The 22,466-nt window shown below is 41.6% G+C and overlaps 1 protein-coding gene and 1 long non-coding RNA gene across 6 annotated transcripts in view; one reads left to right on the top strand and one right to left on the bottom strand.

Annotated features, from left to right (window-relative positions):
• The window catches only part of PTPRG (protein tyrosine phosphatase receptor type G), a 538,165-nt gene that overhangs the window by 497,206 nt on the left and 18,493 nt on the right, over positions 1-22,466 (top strand). For all 4 annotated transcript variants that reach the window (XM_028719555.2, XM_077925092.1, XM_077925090.1 and 1 more), the window contains exons 16-23: positions 11,147-11,243; positions 12,016-12,098; positions 12,331-12,465; positions 15,083-15,217; positions 16,645-16,808; positions 17,807-17,942; positions 18,897-19,043; positions 21,389-21,482. In XM_028719555.2, the coding sequence (XP_028575388.2) occupies positions 11,147-11,243; positions 12,016-12,098; positions 12,331-12,465; positions 15,083-15,217; positions 16,645-16,808; positions 17,807-17,942; positions 18,897-19,043; positions 21,389-21,482 (991 nt within the window). The remainder of the gene's footprint in view (positions 1-11,146; positions 11,244-12,015; positions 12,099-12,330; positions 12,466-15,082; positions 15,218-16,644; positions 16,809-17,806; positions 17,943-18,896; positions 19,044-21,388; positions 21,483-22,466) is intronic.
• LOC114591882 (uncharacterized) overlaps positions 17,749-22,466 on the bottom strand; it is a 37,931-nt gene continuing 33,213 nt past the window's right edge. For both annotated transcript variants that reach the window (XR_013392012.1, XR_013392011.1), the window contains 2 exons: positions 18,852-19,002; positions 17,749-17,852 (listed from right to left, as the gene is read on the bottom strand). This is a non-coding gene — a long non-coding RNA (uncharacterized LOC114591882). The remainder of the gene's footprint in view (positions 17,853-18,851; positions 19,003-22,466) is intronic.

Genomic DNA, 22,466 nt, shown 5'->3' with positions numbered 1-22,466 from the left:
AAGGGGGGGGACCCTATTGTGCCAATCATAAGCATTTCGTATTCATGAGGACAGCGGCTGTGCGAGGTGTTAAAAGTGATTTAGTTAAATTGACTGTTGGCTGGATGACTGAACAGGGATATTGAGGCATTTAACAATGTTGATGGTATTCAGGACAAACATTTATCCTCGGGAGAGCAGAATTTGATGGGAATGATCAAATGCAATGCCGTCTCCTCAATTATTTATGAATTGAGACCCCAGTGCTATTCATCACAGCTGGTTTTGACACCATTTAATTATTCAAAATAATCAGCTACACATCTGTAAACTTGCACTGACTTAAAGTAGGCTTTGGTTCATCTGTCTCTGAAATCGCTGCCATTAACAAAAAGCAAGGCAGCTTCTGTCTGCATTGTGCAGCAGAGGGATATATTCTTGAAATAGCCTTTCAGAATGCTTCAGGGTGCCCTTGTTGACTCTTACTTACCCGGTAAATATTGTTTTGCCTATTAGTTTTGATTTCTGAAGTTGGATATCTCTTTTAAAGGAAGTATAATAATTTTTAAACTGCTATTTCAAAGCCAAAATCTCTTCACTCCCACAAAGTATATGTGGAATTAACCCATAAGGGATTTGCATAAGCCAATGTGGTGCCCTCCATATGTTGTTGTGCTACAACTCCCATCATTCCTGATCATTGGCCGTACTGGCTAGGGCTGCTGGGACATGCTGGCTATCCTTCACATAGGCCACTATTTTTAGGCTTCCCCATGACAGACATGGGACACCATATGATTTCTATACCTTTGCCACATTCCTAATTGCTCCTCACCAAGGTAACCCCTCTTGGAACAGTCACAATTGAAAATCAGCTGTGAATTTTCCCTTCGTTTGATATTCAAGTTGTCAAGGGGACGTGTATAAAAAGTCAGAGATCCGGTTGCCCAAGGTAGTAGGGAGTCTGTCCATTAAGGAGTAATGCAGAATACAGGAAGCTTAGATGTTGCTTCAGTGTTGGGTAGCCCCAAATGAGTAGCTTCATAGCTGGTGTTTCTCTCCCACCCTTTCCTGGACCCTGATATTGTACATGTGAGGAATCTGGATCCTACTTCATGGGTGGCTCTCAGGAATAGTTGACTTCATCCTGCCAGATAAGCACTGCACCTCCAGTTCTGGGTTTCTACTCGGACATGCTGCCATCTTTCTTCATGGGTGTGATCTTCTTGGGGGGGGGGGAGTATATCAGTCAGGTTGCATTGTTTCCTCCAAACCTGCCACCTTATTAGGTGAAGTACCTTCCATGAGGGACGCGGGTGGCGCTGTGGGTAAAAGCCTCAGCGCCTAGGGCTTGCTGATTGAAAGGTCGGCGGTTCGAATCCCCGCGGCAGGGTGCGCTCCCGTTGCTCGGTCCCAGCGCCTGCCAACCTAGCAGTTCGAAAGCACCCCTGGGTGCAAGTAGATAAATAGGGACCGCTTTCTAGCGGGAAGGTAAATGGCGTTTCTGTGTGCGGCTCTGGCTCGCCAGAGCAGCGATGTCATGCTGGCCATGTGACCCGGAAGTGTCTTTGGACAGCGCTGGCCCCCGGCCTATAGAGTGAGATGGGCGCGCAACCCCAGAGTCTGGCAAGACTGGCCCGTATGGGCAGGGGTACCTTTACCTTTACCTTTTTACCTTCCATGAAGGTGGTCTTGGAATGGTTATTCATATCTGCTGACTTCTTTTTGACCCCCTGAGAACTAGGGACCAGCAACAGATACCTGTACTTTTTCTGAAGTCCTGCCCAATTCTGGGCTGCCTCTGCCAGGACAATGTGAGACATGACAAGGGATACCTTACCTCAGTCCAGAACAGTAGTTCTGTCAGCAATAGATGAGGCTTGGTAATGCATTATAGCAGTGTTTCCCAACCGGTGTTCCGCGGCACACTAGTGTGCCGCGAGACGTTGCCTGGTGTGCCGTGGGAGGGAGGCGGGCGAGTCGGGCGGCGAGAGGCGGGGCGGCGGCGGCGAGGAGAGGCCGCCCAGCGCGGGGCTCTCACCGTCTGGCTGCCTGGCTGCCTGCGTGGCGCTGACGTCACGGGGCTGTAATGTGCCCCACATAGGCACACGCGGGGCGGCGAGCGAGCTCCCTCCCACATCCCATCGCCGCTCGCTTCGGCCGGCCTACTGGGCTGTCGCAGGCGGAAGGCCTGCGCATGCGCGAGGTTTTCGCGCCTTCGGGATTCCCTTCACGCCTTCCTCCTCCCGGGTCCTTGAGAGCGCGGGAAGCGGCAGCGCGAGAGCGGCCTTGAGCCTGGTAGGTATTGCGCTTGCCAAGGCAGTCATTTGGGAAATGAAAACTTGCAAAGCAAGCAACCAGTTCAATCTGAAGTACGTGTATGCTTAATATCCTGTATCTGAAACCTGTTCTGCCCCCTCCCCCACACTTGGTGCCATTTTCATCTACACATGCAGCAGAGTAAGTTGACCCAGAATAGTACCAATTCACATGGCAGATGGGAGAATGACAGTGCTGAATGCTTTCCCATGTAGAACAGTCCCTGCAAATAAAAACCCTGCATATTTGGAAGAGGGCCTAACCATTACCTTCTATGCTGTTACTATTTTTTTATTTTATTTTTACATAAGTAAAAGTTTATATATAGTCAATATAGGCACAGAGTTAATTTTTTAAACATTTTCTAATGGTGGTGTGCCTCGAGATTTTTTTCATGAAACAAGTGTGCCTTTGCCCAAAAAAGGTTGGGAAACACTGCATTATAGCACGGAGCTATTCTCATTCAAGGGACGCGGGTGGCGTTGTGGGTTAAGCCACAGAGCCTAGGACTTGCCGATCAGAAGGTCGGCGGTTCGAATCCCCACAATGGGGTGAGCTCCCATTGCTCGGTCCCTGCTCCTGCCAACCTAGCAGTTCAAAAGCACGTCAAAGTGCAAGTAGATAAATAGGTACCGCTCCGGCGGGAAGGTAAACGGTGTTTCCGTGCGCTGCTCTGGTTCACCAGAAGCGGCTTAGTCATGCTGGCCACATGACCCGGAAGCTGTACACCTGCTCCCTCGGCCAATAAAGCGAGATGAGCGCCGCAACCCCAGAGTCGGTCACGACTGGACCTAATGGTCAGGGGTCCCTTTACCTTTACCTCATTCAAACTCTGTTTGCAAAATAACCTTAAGACACCTTGCCTGATTGTTAAAGCTTAGGTGCTTTCCCCCTTAGATGGAATTCTTGTCTGTATATGCCCTCCCATAATTATTGCCTTGGAAATCAGATGACAAGAACCACTGATAACCTTTCTGTCTACCCCATTCACATATCTTCATCAAGTCTGATGACATCTCTGGGACATTGATTTAGGCATGGAGTGCTGGAACTGGGCTATAGTAGATCTGTGCTTTATAAGTTGCCTACATGGAAACCCCCTTAAACAAAAATTAAGGGGTTGGTGTTCAGGACCGAAATAGGAAAAAAGGAGGAAATTGGAAGGGGAAAAACATGGCATGGATGGTTCTATAATCATGCAAACTTGTGTCTCCTCCTGGGATCATTTGGCAGATTTCTCCTTCTTCTTCATAAAGCGTGATAGAAGAAGAAAAAGCACAATAGAATGTTCTGTGTCCTAGATTTACTCTCAAAAGCTTAAAACTTAACAGGGTAGTGGTAGAATGTTTGTCTTTATTTGGGGCTCCACTGCTTCTCTTGCTCTCTAACTTAGAAGTTATCTTTTCTGCCTGCATTTTGGCAACCTTGTAGAGGATTTGGGCAATCATGCCATTAGGGAGTTTAAATGTAAGAAGACTCTTCAACCCACTGAATGTAGATCCCTCTCCCCATCTTCCCCTTTGGGAACTTTAAGCAGGCTTTTACTTGAATATTGGGAGGAGGAGGTTGTTCTTAGTTCTGTCCTTCACGTCTCATGAAAGAGGATTAAGCAAGGAAATCCCCAAAGTGCTGGCATGGAATGTTTATAATAGCATAATATGTATTGGATTTTGGAACCCATACAATTTTGTTTGCCTCAAATTCATTAGTGGGTTGGGCATCTTTGCTGCTAGAAAGATTAGCAGTGGTGAATATAATCTCCCTAGCCTTGTCTGTTGCCTGTGGAAGCACAAGGGTTGTGATCCAGCCCCCAACTTGGAATTTGACCCAAAAACAAGCAATGCAGCTATCCCCCCACATACATTCAAAAAACTTCAATTTCTCCCCCCCCCCCAAAAAAAAAAATGCTAAGAAAACAGCCATAAGTCCACAAAATCTGGTGGACGAATTCTGCACTTGATAGCTTCCACAGGAGCAATAGTTTTGTGGCTCACTAATTCTTTTTTTAAAATAATACCAGGATCCTTACAGATTATCCATAAAGAGTGGTGGCTAAAAGATAATGCTGCTCATAAGCATGCCCATAGTGCTTCAGAAAAGAGTTGGAAAACCTCTAGCACTCTCAATGTTGTTGAACTTCAACTCCCATCAGCCCCAGCCAGCCCAGCCAAAGGTCAAGGATAAGACAGTGGCAGTACAGCAACTTTTGGAGGGCACTAGGTGCCCTACCCCTTCTTCAGACCATTAAAAATCCTTCACATACATTATCTCAGCACTCCTTGCAACATCCCTGTAAGTTAGCATTAGTATCTCCTCCACATTGTAGTGAGGGAAGAATGTGATAAAGCTGAGAGATTAGACAACTTCATTTTAAAAATGAGTTTATGGAAGACTTTTAACTGCTATTGTTAAAATGGAATCTATAAACAGGATGTATACCTCTGATTATGAGGTGTTTTGTACAAAGGGATGGGGACTGTCTCCATCTATCCCTCTGTTTGTTTCACAAGGGCATCTGGATGGTATTCTACTGAAAACATAGGCTGGACAAAACAGACTTCAGTCTGATCCAACAAGGTGTGGATGTCATTAAATACCCTTACCCATCTTCATCATTCGCACTCTCCCAAACCCAGCTTGCTTAGCTGTAACATTATTCCAACTGCACTCACTTGCTACTTGCATTGTAGAGTCATTGTTGTCTTATTTTCTACAGACAACATGGAGGTGTTACAAATTCTGGAAAAGAGCTGTGTGTGTGTGTGTGTGTGTGTGTGTGTGTGTGTGTGTGTGTGTGTAGCAGAAAGGGCAAGTGTGCCAGTTTTGCCCTCCCTCCAGCATGGTTTCCATTGCCTACCAACTTAGGAGAGGCAACTGTCTACAGCAGGGAGCTTTTTGTATTCATGGGTGCTTCCTGGGCGTTTGGAAACCCCAATTTCCCAAAACATGCAAGAAGCCCCCATAGATATAAGAAACTCCCTGCTGCAGTCAGTCACCCTCCACACGTTGGAAGGCAAGAAAAACAGTGATGGGGGAGGGCACTCTCACACACCTCTCACATTCTTACTTCCCAGGATTTGTAAAACCTGCACAGAGCTACAATTGTCCCTAAGTATCAGACAGAAAATAAAGCCCTATGAGAAGCTAGCTCTCACCTGGGCTGGGCATGATTACTTTTGCTAATCCACCCTAGTTTAGCTCCAACCCTTTCTTTTCTTTGCCATTAAACTTGCTGCACCTTTACAAGCTTGGCTTTAGTTTGAATTAGGTCTTGCTGGGCCACCGAGGCCTGTAGAAGAGACTCTTGCACTTTGCATCTATTTATTGAGTGGTTTCTGAAATTTCCAAATAGCCTTTCTACAGTTCAGTGCACAAGGAAGCAAACAGAACCTTGTTGCATAGCTACAAATTGGAGAGGGAAGCATTTGCATGTTCTTACAAGTATAGATTTTACTGCTTTTTTTTTTTGGTCTCAGAGTTCTTTTCAATTGACAGGAAAACCATATTATGATGTTGCTCTCAGGGTCGTAACTTGTTCACTTGTCTGAAGTTATATCAGAATGTCTATGCAATCAGCCATTCCGGAGCAATTTCTAGCTCATTATGTTGGATTATCAGACGTGTAGCAATTGGATTTTACACATAAATTTAGCGAAAGAATATTTGAAGTTTATAAAACTAATCAGCAACTTGTTTCAGAGGGACACTGAAAATGAATGAGTCATTAAACCTGGATGTATTAAATCCCAATCGGTAGCACGGACAATATAATTAAAAGCTAAATTAGCCATAATGACACAGAAGAGTTTTAACTGTGACTAAAGGTTGATTAAAACCAAGTGTGTTGGATTCCAGAGTTGACGACAATACATTCCAGTGGACAAAATAATAAGAACCGTAACCGTTCATCTTTAAACAAAATTAACGTTTTGGGAAGTTAAATGCTGAGAATGTCATATGAACCAGTGAGACAAAAAAATTGAATAAGGAAAAAGAATGACCTAGCGCTTATACAGCAGTCCTGCCAGAAAGCTTTCCCTTCAGAATCCTAAAATAGACAATCCATTGTTGCTTTATACTCCCGTGGTCCTCCATTTGAACGGTTAGAAATTTGGGATGATGGGAATATTTCTATATATTTTTAAGAATCAGTAAGGTAATCACAGCACATGGTAATGTAACCTGCTTAGACATTTTTGCTGATCAAATGGTATATAAATATTACTAAATAGATAACTAAATGTAATCTCCTTAGATACTGGCTTTAAACCAGGGGTGGCTCAGCCTGTGGTCCTCCAAATGTTGCTGAACTGTGACTTCTATCAGCTCAGGCCAGTGTGGCCAGTGGCCAGGGATTATGGAAGTTCAGCATCATCTGGAGGTCACAGGTTAACAACTCCTGCTTTTACCTAAGCTAGAGCACAGCTAACATTTAAAATCACCTGGAGTGCAGCTTCAATTTTAAAAATATATAAAAAACCTTTGAGTCTCAAATCCAAAATGCAAAATCCACTGGATTGTGATTTCTGTCATATTTATTCCAGTTATTTAAATATGGGAAAGGTTAAATAAACATAGCATGTTTCTGCTTCATCTGACATCTTAAAATGTTTATGTCAGGACAGATATAAAAGGGGTACCTGGTTCCTTAGGGTCTGAGCTGTAGTTGCTAACCGAGTACCATAAGGATTTCCTCCTTATGTAAGAACAAACACATAGGAAAGCAAGCCAAGACATAGATTCAGGTTGTATAAATTAAGCATGACAATGCAAGCTCTTTCATGTTTCTAGAATGCATACAGTTCTTACTCAAACATAAGCCAAGCAACCAAGAGTATTTGCTAGTTCCCTTCTCCTGGTTATTTCCTGAAAGCTCACAAATGTATTTTTAATATGTGACCTAGCAGCTGACTCTTGTCTTCTGAACTAGGATATAAGCTCATTGTGTGTTGGCCCAAATCATCTATAAATGAAACGGCAGTTCAAAGTGAAGAAGCAACTTTCCTTACTTTCCTAACTTTGTCAGATCCAAATGGAAGGCATTCCTAGAGTGGTATGACATCTACTAGAGGGATCAGACAGGGTCTTCTCAAGCCTTTTGACTCCTCTTAAGCTGGAGAAGTCAGCCCTCTCACCGGACCAAGCCTATCTGTTGGCGGTGAGGGCTAATGCTTTCAGCCTGTTTCTCTTCTCAAAATCACTCTTTCCCCCAGCTTGTTTCCTCTTTGTACAAGTGTTTAGTTTTGAACATCCTCCTCTCCTGTCTTGTTGCTTTTTCCTGTCAGTGTATGTATTTTTCTCCTTCCCTCCCTTGATCTGTGCTGTTCCTTTCCTCTGTTCCTTCATTTGTATGGTGGGGGTAGGATCTCCAGGTTATTGGGGACTACCCCTTGGCTACTGAATTACCTCTTTGACTTGAGGAAGATGTTTGTAGTAGTGGAGAATTGGCACATCCTGCCCAGAACCACAACATGCAGGAGTGCTATTTTTATCCTTTTCCCTCAACTACATTGAGCAGAGGTTTTCTCCACATGCTTCTCATCCTGATGGGCCATGATAACCAACCAGTGGGACGATCAGTGCTGAACTCTCCCATTTCATATGGTCAGTCTTGGACTGGTCATCACTGGTGTTAGGCAGCCAGCGATTCCAGCTTCCCATTCAGTGGGTATGCTAATGCTTGATGGGTCAAGTATTGCACTCCTTGATGTTCTGCCGCAGTTTCCCGCCTTTTTCCTCTGACCCTTCTGGATACGGCTTGCTTGATAGCAAAGGCCTCTTTGCCTGTATTGGAGGCAGGCGGGTGGAACTTCCAAGCCATAGCAAAACTTTGGACTCAGATTGACTGAGTGGTGCAGAAAACTGATTAGCCAAAGAACGGGAGATTGGCAGAAATGTCTCCCTTCTCCTTCTACATACAAATGGATTGTGGAAGGGTGTATGGGACAGGAAAATGTATAGCTTTGAGCTTCTGAGGAAAACTTTTTTTTAAAAAATTGCTTGACATTTAACTTCATAGGACTAAGCCCTGGTCGTTCTAATGAACCAACCTCAACTGACCTTAATCAAGGAGTAGGGAAATGAAGAATGAGGGAAATGCAACAAACTAAGCTACTAGAATTCAACAATGACCGTTCACTTTTTGTAGTTGTTTCAGAGGTATCTGCTCAGTTAACAATGTATACTGATAACTTACAGGGTCCTCATCTGCACGGGGCCATTCTGTGCACACTGCACATACATATAAATCTGCCACTGAACTGAGGCTGCAGTACAGCGGACAAAACCATAAACCCTAAGCATCAGTGAGGTTAATTAAAGTTACTGACCTTAGAAACCAGTCCCACCTGAAAGGTCCTTCAAGATGTAATGGCAACTGATCCAATTTATGTGCATTATGTAAATTTATGGGAGGTCATTCAATAACAGTGACTGAATTCTATTTCTAATATGCTAGCATGTGTTTTTTACAGCAAGTTTGAATCCTCACTGGCTTCATTCATGTTTCTTTTACGGTACACGCTAAGATAAAGTTGGATCACTATTTTTTTCATAGAATGTCATTCAATTGTACTGGAGACTTTCATTTTAAGTCTGTAAAGCAGGGTAGCCAATGTGGTGCCCTCCAGATGTTGTTGAACAGCACTCCCATCAACCCCAGCTTCTGAGGATAATGGGAGTCATAGTCCAACATCCGGACAACACTGTGTTGGTTAGTCCTGCTGTAAAGTGTCACACACATTTGATGGTGCTCTTTTGATGGTGTTCTTTCTGAATCTGCAGACCTTACAGAACCATGTAAAAAGTGGGAGGGTAGGGAAACAGCACAGTGATTAATGGTTGATAATTAAAAATATCCTTTGGATTAAATCACTGAATCCTTTCTCTGCTGAACTACTGGTGTGAAAACACTGTTCTAGAATACATAATCAGTGACATTAGTGTCAATTATTCCATGTAAGGATTAGACCTGATACCCCGTTCAGCTTCTTTGTTTGTTCTTTATTTCTTCTGGACAACTATGGCGATTTGCTTACCATAAAAAAGCAAATGCCATTGCTTTATGAGTCTAAATGCCTCTAATTATATTTGGACTTGTGATATTTTGGATTTCCAAAGAATGTAAATGTTTTGGGGCTAGATAGGAGGGAGGGCAATGTAATGAATTGGCTTGTCACTTCTTTATGACAGTTTTGTATTAATCCTGCACTCTGGCTACATCTGCAGTTTCACTAACATTTCTCGTGATAATTTTCTCTGTCACTTAGCTCCTACTCCATCATTGCAGCAGCTGTGCTGTACTAATGACTTCCCTTATTAGGATGCTCTTGTATTAACACGTGAAGCCTGGGGTATGAAACAGTGTGGCATCTTGTAACCCTTGGGAGGACAGGGGAAACGGGTGGCACTGACGGCACCCTGCAGAAGTAGCTTTTGGATCAAATTCAGCTAAATACATTGAGGAAATGCCCTAGAAAGAAGCAACAATGTTACATTGTTATAAAAAGATCTTTAAAATGTAATTAGGACACTTAAAATAAACGGCAGAACTGACATTTCTGACTAAGAGGAACGTAGGACAGTGTAATCACTTAACACTTTTTGATATTATTTGATATTATTTAATATCAAAAAGTTAACATATTTTAATTATTGTTTAAAGTTACAAAAAACCATTGAAGACAGACAGTGCCTACAAAGTAAACACTGACTTCAGTGTGGAATGTGATAAACAAGAAATCACTCAAATCTTAAGGGGGGAAATGAAACTAACACGTGTGTGTGTGTGTGTGTGTGTGTGTGTGTGTGTGTGTTGGCATATGTCTGTCTAGAGACAATGGAGGAGTACGCCTTTGGAGATGAAGTCAAACTGTTAGAAGGTTACTGTGCCTGCTGTGGCTATATACCGGTATATTTGAGTTGTCACAATTTAGGTGGTTTAATTATGTTGATGTGCTGATTTTGATTATTTTGCATTATTCACTTCACTTTACACGCTTTGTTGTCTATTTTGGTGACTAACTCTAATGATACATTGGGACCCTTGTTCACATTGGGCCCCTGTGAAACACTGTAAATTCAGTCTCTTCTACACTGCAAGTACTTCTTCAATACAGTCACTCCGCAGCTTATGTGCATTTAACTTGTGCATTCAGCTTTACGTGCTTGGCAAACAATTTTTTTACAAAAATTAAAAAGGGTCAAAAAGTGAACGGGCAACTGGGGGAAAAGACTTCTGCAATCCTACTTGCCATTGCACCCAATGTGTTTTGACTATTCAGATTTTTGGCGATTCCCCAGAATGTAACCCCCCTATAAGTTGTGGGCTTACTGTACTGCTTTGTATTTCCTAGGTAGGCACTCACTCCTCTACCAGACCTAGGGAGTTATGACTGTGAGTTGCTATATGGCATAAAACTTGCTCAGACCCCTTTTTTATTTAAGAGCAGAGTTGCTATTTTGGCTGTTTTTCCTGCTTCTGAAAGTGCTCTAATTACAATTAAGCCTTGGGCAAATGGCTAGCAAAAGGCCTGTGACCACATTGGTATGGCTTTCTGGCTGCTATTAAGGGAGCTCTAGATAGATGGGAAAGCGGTGGGTGGGTGGGAGGTTGCACCACAATGAATTGTAATCACCATGGACTTATATCAGATACTGGGAACCAGGCAATATCCTTAATAGAACTAGGATATGTTTAAGCAGTGTTATGCTGAAAGAATTCTCATGGGCGAAGAGAATCAATTACACCCACCATATCAATGTGTTCTGAATGAGCTGCTTGCAAAATGAGACAGACAAAATGTTTTGCACTCATCTGCCTTTTTCAATGTAATTGTTTTCTTAACAGGAAGTGCAGCGTTGTACATCCGACATGAACATCACCGCTGAACATTCCAATCACCCCGACAACAAGCACAAAAACAGATACATCAACATTTTAGCATGTGAGTAGTAAAGACCTTAAGAGACAACAGCAACCAAAAGTGTCCACTTTATACTACTGGCGTAAGAATGCCTGTCTGCTCAGCATGAGGTTAGTCTGAGTGACAAAAGTTTGTTTTCATCCAAGGGACAAGATGCCCCTGTTAGGTATGCTTTCTGAGAGGACTGATGTTGACAGTCTGACATTAGATATTGACATTGTGGATTTTGGTTAGAAAGTAGCAATCCTGCCTAAAGATTTCACAGCTGAATGTTTCAGCCTAAATTACTGTCTGATCTAGGTATGCTAATCTCTGAAAAGCGACTTAAGGGAAGTACATATTTGACAATCCTTGCTAGTTCCATTCTCTCCCAAACTTGCTAATGGGTTTGTCACATTTCCAAGTGCTCTGGAAAGAAACAAACCCAGAACTTTTTGATCCCTTAGCTGACCATTTCTGTCATTTTTTTTTCTGGACAGCAAATTATTTTACTGGTGCAGTTGAGAATGGAAGAAGTTTTGTGATCTTCAAATGAAGGGCAGCATATAAATTTAATAAGTAGTAATAAGAATCTTTAGGGAAAGAATGCTTTAGCCCCGAAAGAGCCAATGAAGGTTTCCTCCAGATGCTGGACTCCCAGCAGCCCTGGACATTTGCCATCCATGCTAGTTGGAGCTGATGGGAGTTGTGCTTATTCGTTTTCTGGTTAGGGAATTGTCCTTTTAAGAAATCCATAGTTTTAATCTCCTAATATGTTTTCCTGTTTTGTGCCTGTTTGTTATCTTTCCTGAAGATGATCACAGTAGAGTGAAGCTAAGACCTTTGCCGGGAAAAGACTCGAAGCACAGTGACTACATTAATGCCAATTATGTTGATGTAAGTTGTTTTTTGCTCTCATCTCTCTTTTGAGAAACACTGTCCTACAGTAGAAATAGAAACCATTAGTACTTGTAGAAGGGTTTTTTTGCTGTTGTTTTGTTGACTAACTTTAGCTCCAGACTCCTCAAACGTTCAGCAGGAAAGGCATTTCACACTGCAATATATACATTATTAATATGACTGCCATGCAGATACTTTATCTTGCTTTGCCTTATGGTTTTCTTTGAAGGGTTACAACAAAGCGAAAGCCTACATTGCCACCCAAGGACCTTTAAAGTCTACATTTGAAGATTTCTGGAGAATGATTTGGGAGCAAAACACTGGAATTATCATCATGATTACAAACCTTGTGGAAAAAGGAAGAGTAAGGGCAATGCAGTTTTTCACTAGCTACTTTTCTCGCCTTGATTATGTGGTCTGTAAGTCTAAGGGGATAGGTGTGGTGGTAGTGATGCTTAAAGCCTTGCTCCTAGCAGTGATAGGCTGAGCTCTCCTAAGGTCACAGAAGGTCTGGGGAAGCAGAAGGCTGACACTGGCTGAGCTGATCGTGCCCTAGAGAAAGAGGAGTCAAAGAAGGTTCCTGAGAAGGCAGCATACCACTGAACAAAGGAGGGCCTAGGAAACCAAGTTTGGAAGAGAGAGAGCACCAGAAGAATAATCTGTCAGCAGTAATACCATAATTATATGTATGCTGTGATTCCATAAAAATTATTCTCAGAGCAGTTTCAAATGAACATAGCGAAGTTAAACAAAAATAATAGCAACAATATATAAAAATGCAACATCAATACAAATTAAAATACGCTATCAAAAATACATACCAAACAGTATATCAGACAGTCAATACAATAAACATAACAGTATTTGGTACAAAAAGAACAGTATTTGGTACATAATAACCTAACCATCAATTGAATAGATACAGGAACCTGTAGATAAGCACCATTTCCTTAATATAACAGTATAAAAATTCACAACATCCAGCTGAACACAGCTTCAGCACCCCTAAGTGGTAGCCAAAAGTACACAAATGCCCAGTACCTTGGTGAACTTACTCTCACAGTCAACATACCAGAGCACAGGCAAATAGCAAAAAACAAAACAAAAAAACCACCTCAAAACCGCTTAGAGCAATCTGAGGGTTCTTTTTTAAAAATGCAAAAAATGAGCCAGATCCAGAACATTCTAAAAAGACCAATCTTCGTGCTACAAGCCAGGCAAGAGACTGAAATGAGGTCAACATTAGCACTCATGCTATCAGCAGTAAGAAAAGGTATCATGGCCCAAGCATTATTTTAGGGAGCCCAGTACAAACTTGCAGTGCAGACCCCCTGCCACATACATACTACGATCCCAACCCGTACATAGAATAGCATGTTACCAAGGAAAAGTTTCCATTTTAATTTAATTAAACTTTCTGCCTCTCTGAAATTATACCATGCCAGAGCATTTGGCTGCCCGGGGTAAAGAACAATTCCATGTACAGAAGCCAGCCAGATTGACAGTTGACTCTTACCTCAACACTGGTAATTGGTCAGCATTCCTCATTGCGTCAGAGGACAGCAGGCTAATTTAGGGGTGCAGGGCAAGCTGTGTGGCACAAATAACTCCGTTTTCCAACACCCCGCCATCACTTCTTATAACCCCACATCTGCCACCTGAGGTAACTGCCTGACAGAGCACAGTCCACACTAGGACCTTTTTACTAAGACCCAAATATATATACACACTATTTGCCATTGTTGGTAGCAGAAGAGTTATTTGAAGCTTGCTGGTTATTTTGTAACTTTTTGGTTGATCGTAATGAAGTTGCTATCCTATTCATGTTTTGATTTTTTTTTTATTTTTTATTTTTTTGTTTTTTAGAAGACTAACACAGCTGCAAATGTTTCATAAATAGATCAATTCACTTTAGAGATTTATTTTTCTGGCCCTTTTCATTGAGAAATCATGAATTATCTCACCCAAGCCAATTTACCTTGCAAGTTTGCACACAATAGACAAAATAATTAGGTAGCTTAATGTTCTTGCCCAGGGCAACAAACACTGCACCAAAAGTTAGCTGCTTTTTTTGGTAAATCTAATTTAGTTAGAGGTCGCACACACTCTTCCCAAAGTAGATTTTTTGAGATGCGGTGTTTCACAAGGAAAGTTCTAAGGAAGATCTGTAGGATACTTATGAAGTAGACATTTACTCACATATATTTTGGGCCTGCAAATCCTACATATAGCACTGACTTCCTCTAGCCCTAGGATCAATAACCCTATTCTGCTTTGTCCTCCCAATCAACTCTCCATCCTTCCTTCCTCTGCAGAAGGAACTTTGAGACTGATGGTTCTTCAGTGAGCAGGTCACATAGCAAAAGCACAAATCTCTCCCTCAAACTGCAAGTTCTCTTTTAACTGCACGAGCACAGTCTCTCTGGGCTGCAACGTAGCCTCAGTTGTTGTTCTTCTGGTAATGACATTGCAGCCTGGGTTGCCCCCACCTTGTAGTTCTCCAGGCCCCAGTAAAATGTACCCTCCCTCCCTCCACACCTGCCCATGTTTGGGCATTGCAGGCAATGATAATTTCCAAAGAACCATCAAAACCAAATGTGCTCTTGCAACCTAAGTTCAGCAAAAGGCCAAGAAAATGAGAAGCACTCACTTTTGCAATTCCACGAAGAGATGGCACAAAGGGGAGGCAACTTTTAGGTGCAGCTTTCCACGCCAGCTGCTGATGGAATATGGCTCTGCTGTTCTGCCTTTCACACTCACTCCCTGTGTGGCAGAAAAGGTAACTGGGGCCAGGGCACTCCAGATGACAACTGCTTCCCTGCGTTCTCAACTGGCCCATCAGCTGAGAAGCTGCAGCTGATACTGGTTTCAGGCCAGAGTCATCTGAGAAAGGAGGGAAGACTTTTCTAGCATGTTGCTGGTCTTGTGTTCTCTAGCATGCTTCAAAATCTAATATCCTATGCTACTCTGTCTTTTCTCAGAGAAAATGTGACCAATACTGGCCATCAGAAAACAGTGAAGAATATGGCAATATCATTGTCACGTTGAAGAGCACAAAAATACATGCTTGCTATACAGTCCGCCGCTTCACAGTCAGGAATGCAAAAATGAAAAAGGTGAGAAGTGTTATTGCATTGTGGTTTGGACAAAGGATGGACACTAGGAATATGCTATTGGGTGTGATATACACAGCTGCTGTATATCTCTTTGATGAAATATCTGGACCCAGCCAGTCAAATGCACTCTCATAGATTTAATAAGGCAGGGGGGATGAGGGACAAGAGGACACATGGACGGGTATGTAGCCACCAGCACCCTGTCTACATCAGCTGTTTACACTGCATAAGCTGAAACCAATCCCACAACACATAACCAACACTTTACATTGGATATTTCTTCTGCAACTGAAACAACTTTCTTCTGCAACTGAAACAAGTTCACTCCAGCGTTGTGCAACTTTATATTGTGTAACCAGTCAGTCGCAGTAGGTCCTCAAATGTTCCAGGGGCCCCACCCCAGAGGCAGATTTAGGGGGGCACAACTGGTTTGGTCACACTGAATATGGAGCCTCGGGCATGTCACAACTATGCTTTAGAATGGACCACAAGAGGCTGGGGTGCCAAATTTTGGCATTGCACAGGGCCCCACTGAAATTTGAGACCCCAAGGTCCAAAGCCCGCAGTGCCACAATGGCATCCTGTCATAAAATGGAAGAGCTTTCATTCTGGCATGGGATGATATCTCTACTAGTAAATTGGTTCTGGGGATGCTCAACTACCCTACGTGCACAAAGAAAGGTCACAGAGGCAGGTATTTGAATAATGGCTGTGCTTGTAGAATGAGAGTCATTGCTAGGCAGTTGTTTTGCCTATGTAATCCTGTTTTTCAGCTCAAGCATGTAGAGTTCAATCCTGCTTTTTGCAGGGATCAGCTGCACTAGCAGCCAATCCAGCTATGTCTCCACCTGCCCACACCTACACCAAACATGTCAGGTGTGGGGCACATGGGCATGGAAAACCAAGAAAGGCCAGTGATTTAGTTGTTGTAGAAAAGTATTGTGATTTTATGTATATATTTTTGCAGCAAGTCAAAAGAAGAAATTGAGAAACTCACCGGAAGAATAAGAAATCAAGAAGAGAGACTTTTTAAAATAGAATGGGGGAAAATTATTGACTATTTGAAGATACACTGTACACAAATCAAAACATTAGTGGGACTGATATAAACATGCGCTATAAGAGATACTGAAGGGGAAGATAAGGGATAATTAGTAAATATATTTGAATTAGATATGTAGTAATAAAAATATATAAAATAAATAACCCCAGAAAGGAGGGAAGTCAAGGGGAAGTTAAATTTCACTTGCGAAGATTTTGTTTCTCTTGTTAAAATATTTGTAAAAGATGAAAATGAAATTATTATTTTTTTAAATTAGAAGAATAGGCATTGGTTAAAGCTGATCTCACACCTGAACATGGTACAGTTCAATCCCCAACTAATATATTTTCCTCCTGTATGTGTTTCATATATTCTGGCTCACTAGGGGAACCCTAAAGGACGACAGAATGAAAGGACGGTCATTCAGTATCACTACACACAGTGGCCCGACATGGGTGTGCCCGAATATGCACTGCCAGTGCTGACGTTTGTAAGAAGATCCTCTGCAGCCAGGACTGCTGAGATGGGCCCAGTGGTTGTGCACTGCAGGTACAGCTGAGCAAGTTCAGTCTAATTTTGCATTCAACATGTTGTAGAGTAATATACAACTGAAGTAGAGCATAACAGTATTTCCCATATGTATCGTGCACTTTACAATCAATTATATCCATTTTGCAACAGTGAGATTGTGATTTACCAACACCATTCACTGAATCATTGGCTGAACCAGTTTGAACTTCAATTTCTCTGGTCCAATACAAGTTTATTCACTGTCCCGCACAGCACAGCACATTACTGGGTGAAATTCTCTTATACAGAGCGGTAGTCTCGTAATCTGGGGAACCGGGTTCGCGTCTCCGCTCCTCCACATGCAGCTGCTGGGTGACCTTGGGCCAGTCACACACTTCTCTGAAGTCCCTCAGCCCCACTCACCTCACAGAGTGTTTGTTGTGGGGGAGGAAGGGAAAGGAGATTGTTAGCCGCTTTGAGACTTCTGAAGGGGAATGAAAGGCGGGATATCAAATCCAAACTCTTCTTCTTCTTCTTCTTCATTTTGTCCCCACAACAACCCTGTGAAGTAGGTTAGGCAGAGAGGCTGTGACTGGCCCAAGTTGAGCTTCATGGCTGAGCGGGGATTTGCACCCCAGTTTCCCAGGTCCTTGTCCAACACACTAACCGCTACACCACCCCGGCTCAAGTTGCACATAGTCTTGTTTCTCTCAAACCTGGAGAGTATCACCAGCTGAAAATGAATCTTACCAGCTGACCTGTCTTTAAATGCTGAGCAAGACTGGCCAACCTTTTTTTTGGCCCAGAAGCTGCATTCACTGGGAGCTAAGGTTCCTTGTGCAAGGATTCAAAGAAACACCTAAGATCCCAGCAATTACAAGCAAAGTGAAAGTTGGCCATTGCATATTATAGAAAATTCTAAAGAGCAAGACTTTGTGGATGTAAAGAAGCATATACTGTATATCAATATTAGCATGGTGCTGCAATTCTTTATTAGTGTTTAACTAGCCTTTCTCTTGAAACTTCTGTTTTGTCAGCGCTGGTGTTGGCAGGACTGGTACCTACATTGTTATAGACAGTATGCTGCAACAGATAAAAGACAAAAGCACAGTTAACGCCCTGGGTTTCCTGAAACACATCAGGACACAGCGCAACTACCTCGTCCAGACAGAGGTAAAACACAGAGACACATTTATTTTTACTGCAGCAAGCTATTGTTGCCAATTAAATATTGCAAGAGGGTCTGCCAAGTGTAATTTCCACTGGAATATCTCCATAGGTTACATACTGCATTTCTTATGTTTTTCTGTGAATTCAGTTTGCAAATGCATGTAGTTGTCATATTATTATTTAGCAATTGTGTCGCTTTTAAAATAAACCAAGCACTTCACAGAGAATTTTCAAAACGCTAGAAGCAAAAGCTTACGGTCTTTAGTATCCACAAGGCATTTAGTATGCCAAGGTAATGTATATTTTATAACGCAGAGAACTTTTGTAAAGGTGAACAGCAATTGATTAAAGTCGATGCAAGTCTCACTACCACCACCACTTTCCTTTTTTGTAAAAGTAAAGGAGAAAATAGTCTCAGAAAAAGAAGGGAACTGAGGCGTACAGGAGGAAAAGGGAAATTCAATACATAGCTATGGGGGAAATCTGAAAAGTTATCTAAGCAGTATTTTTATTTAGTTGGTTCATTTTTAACTTGCCCTTCATTAAGCAAGTGGTCCAGGTTGGGGTACACTGAACATAAAATCAAACTAGCGATGCAACAGTTCCAATGTGAACAATTGGAAATATTTTAAAAATCCATCAGTATAACCTCTACACCTTACTCAAAAAATCAGTGTCCTAATACATCTGGCTAAAGAGGCAAGCTTTCAGCTGGCACCAAAACCAACCAAAATTGGTGCCAACCAGATTTCAAGAGGGGAAGACATTCCAAAGTTAGGAGGCCAGCACTAAGAAGGCCCTTCTGAGAGCTGTAGATGTACAAACCTCCCTCGGAGGTGAACTAGCGCTTTTCACACAGTCGGATTGTTGCAAATATAATAGTTGCCTTTAAAGAAGCTATGCTCCACTTACTATGGGCTTGCTTCTTCATTCTTTATTTGCTTCCTGCCATTCTAGGAGCAGTATGTTTTTATTCATGATGCCTTGTTGGAAGCCATTCTTGGGAAAGAGACTGAAGTTTCTGCTAACCAGCTACATAGCTATGTTAATAGCATTCTCATACCTGGAATTGGAGGAAAGACTCGGCTAGAGAAACAGTTCAAGGTAAGCTTCATTCTTAGCTTGTTCAGCCCTGCTGCCTTTACTAGGGGGATAAAGTGATCAGACCAAAACTGTACTGTTTCAATGCAGATGGGTGGGAGGAATGGTCTGATGAAAAGGCTTTTGGTTACACCTCTGAAGTTGTCTTAATGTGTAAGGCAAGTTCACCTAGGAGTAGATGGGCATTTAAATATCCCAGTCCTATGCCATTTAGGACATCATAATCATCCTTCAATTCAGAGCCTGGAAATGGATCAGAGGCTATCCCAACCTGATAGATGGTGCTGAAAGCTGCTGATAGGTCCAGCAGAACCAGCAAGGATACACTCCCTTGTGAGCTTCTGGAAAAGGTCAGCCACAAAAGTGACCATGGCCATCTCCATCCTATATCTTGCCTAAAGTGGGACTGAAATGGATCATGATAATCTGTGTCATTGAAGAGATCCTGCAGGTTTATCACCATTGCACCCTCAAGCACCTTTCCTAAGAATGAAATATTACAGACTGGGTGGAATTTTAAACGCATTTAAAACATATATCTAAAACACATCAGCATCTACGTGCCATTATAGGCTTGGCTAAAGAAACATGTTTTAAACAAGTGACAAAAGGTGTACAGCAAAAACACCTTCCTGATGTCAATAAGCAGAGAATTCCAAAGTAGAGGTGCCGCCACACTGAAAGATTGATTTGTGACAACTGTGGTATGAGTATTGTGTGTCATCTGTAACGGTGCCTATTCTGCAGATTGAAGCGATTGAGAGCGCACGTGTAACGTAAGGCGATCTCACAAGTAAACTGGTCTCAAGCTGTTAAGGGCTCTCTGTACTAAAAGTAACACCTTGATCTCGTCCACATCTTCAGTGACACAAGGGAAAAACTATCCATAAAAAGTAGATCAAGTAGGACCCAGGTTTACACTTATTGAACCTGCATTAACTGTGGCTAGTGATGTGAGGTGAGAATATTCTCTGCTAGAAAATTCTCTGGAGAATATTCTCCACATTCAATGGTATAAGGTTCCATTTACCAGAGATTGACATTATATTATATAATGATAACATATTTAATGTTAATGGCTTCTTTTTTATATGTACGCATATAGTTATGTTTATCAAGCTGTGTTTTAGTCACCAAAACAGTTATTAAGTGTTAGAGCTATTAGGAGCACAAGATAGACTATTACTGAATTTACTTGTATCAAACCTTAACATGCCAATTGTATTTTTTGACATGTCCTGTAATACGTACATGTTCTAATGGAAGAATAAAATATGATTTAACTACTGAGTTTTCTTATACCAAACCTTAGCATGACAATTACTAGTGCCATCACCTTAGAATGATTTAACTTTAACTATAAAACATGTTTTACTTTTTTATTTGATACTTGCTAGTGACAAGTAGGCTTGTGCTTATATATTTTCACTGTGGTTCCTTTACTAAATATACGGTTAGTGGTGAGTCATTCACGTTGAATTTTCAATTTCAAGTTTGGTGCAAAAAAATCAAAGAATGTAAATTCACGTTATTGAATAAAAGTATCTGTACAATTTTTGGTTGCCATCTGAACAAGTTTACCCATTAATAAACATGTGTATTAACAAATTATATCATTCTGAATGCATTAAATTATATCATTTTCAATGCATTAGAATGAATATTCTATTTTAAATGAAAATTTTCTAATACTCTCAATACTTAGTCAAGAATATTCTCAAGAATATTCTCCAAAAGATTATTCTTGAGAATTTAACATCACTAACGGTGGCGTCCAAGTGGGAACAAAATATCTGATGATTTTGTCTGTGAAGTATCTTGAGAAGCAGTCACAGTAAGCTCACTTTTTACCATGAAAGTATCACAGTCAACTTGGCAGGCAAAATAGGCAAGCCCAGGAATAACTGATCTCAGCTGCAGCATTCAGGTTCACAATAGCAGCAAGGAGGAAAAATTCCTTAGGCGTAGTCTTGTTTTGATGTTTTATAAAAGAACAGAGAGAGCTTTTTTTGTTTCCTGAGACCTGTTCTGACCTACATATATCTTTGGGGCTTTGCAATATGTCTTCAGCAGAACTCAAATCGACATTGTCAAACCAGGTTGGAATGGAATTTCATTCACCCTGCGTGATATAAATGAGACCTATACAAACTTGAGGGCCCAATATGTGTTTGTATAAGTACCTTTCTTTAGGCAGAAAGTTCAGTTCATCTTGGCATTTTGAATGCTTTTAGCATATTTTAGTTTAGTCTTCCAGAGATGCACTTTTTTCCAGAAATAAGAAATATTTGTGTGTGAGAAAGAGAAAGAACGGCAAAGGACTTAATCACTCTTGCTTATTTTTTTAGCTGGTTATGCAATGCAATGCTAAGTATGTGGAGTGCTTCAGTGCTCAGAAGGACTGCAACAAAGAAAAGAACAGGAACTCATCAGTTGTGCCATGTAAGATCACATCTTAAAGTCTGATTGTTGTGCTGAATAATTTCCTTGTGCTAAATTCTGAATTGTGTTTGCATGAAGTGATGTGGGCCCTCAATTGGATTGTTTTGTGCTATTGGGTCAGAGTTCTTTTTAAATATAAATCTGATTTGTGGCTCCTGATGCTGGATGCATGTTAATGCATTCCAGTGCATAAATACAAATAAGTTTTGAACCAAGTGAAAGTATAAGAGTTTAATATAGTGAGGAAGTATTTTCAGATATTTTCAGGGAACTTAATGCAGCTTCCAGGAATTTTCAGTTCTCTTTTCCTGCAGAAATTCAATTATCAGCACTTTCAGAAGTGCAAAATAATTTTAGGGAAGAAAAAATCCTAAGGGAAAAGACACCCCCCCCCCCCGGCGAACAGCTCAATGCATTCTGCCCATGCTCAGTAGCCATATAATGCTGTTTGTTGGTGGGGAGATGAAAAACGAGGTAGGCGTGGGAATGGAACAGAGTATATTGTGAAGGAGAGCATGGCTGGCTGGGACACTGAACAGGAGGACTACACGCTGCAGCTTTTTGTTGCAGGACCCAAATATTTATGGCATTGGTTTTCAAAGTGTTGTGATTCACCCCAATTCTTCATGCCAATGGGTGAATAAATCTAAATAAGTAAATGGGGTATGCATCATTAAGGATGATGTGTCCGTGTTAGTCCTACAATAAAAATATTACATCTGAAATATTAAGTTGATCCTTAGAAGCACTTCAGTGGCTGGGAGGCAAAACTGATCTGGGGTCATTGACACCAGTGGCCTAAATCAGCTGAAATCCAAGTATTTTTGTTTATCTGCTTTGCTGAATTTTTTTATGCTCACTCCTCAAAAGAATTGCTAAGCATGGCTACCTCTGCAGTCATTGGTATCCAAACCTTTTTCAAAGAGGGCCAGATTTGATGAAGTGAAGGGCCGTGAGGGCCGACCAAAGTTGTTGACCTTTTTT

This window comes from Podarcis muralis, chromosome 2, assembly GCF_964188315.1.
Source record: "Podarcis muralis chromosome 2, rPodMur119.hap1.1, whole genome shotgun sequence".
In the NCBI taxonomy this organism is placed as follows: Eukaryota; Metazoa; Chordata; class Lepidosauria; order Squamata; family Lacertidae; genus Podarcis; species Podarcis muralis.
Note: the sequence above shows the minus strand (reverse complement) of the source record. Positions and strands in the feature narration are given on the sequence as shown.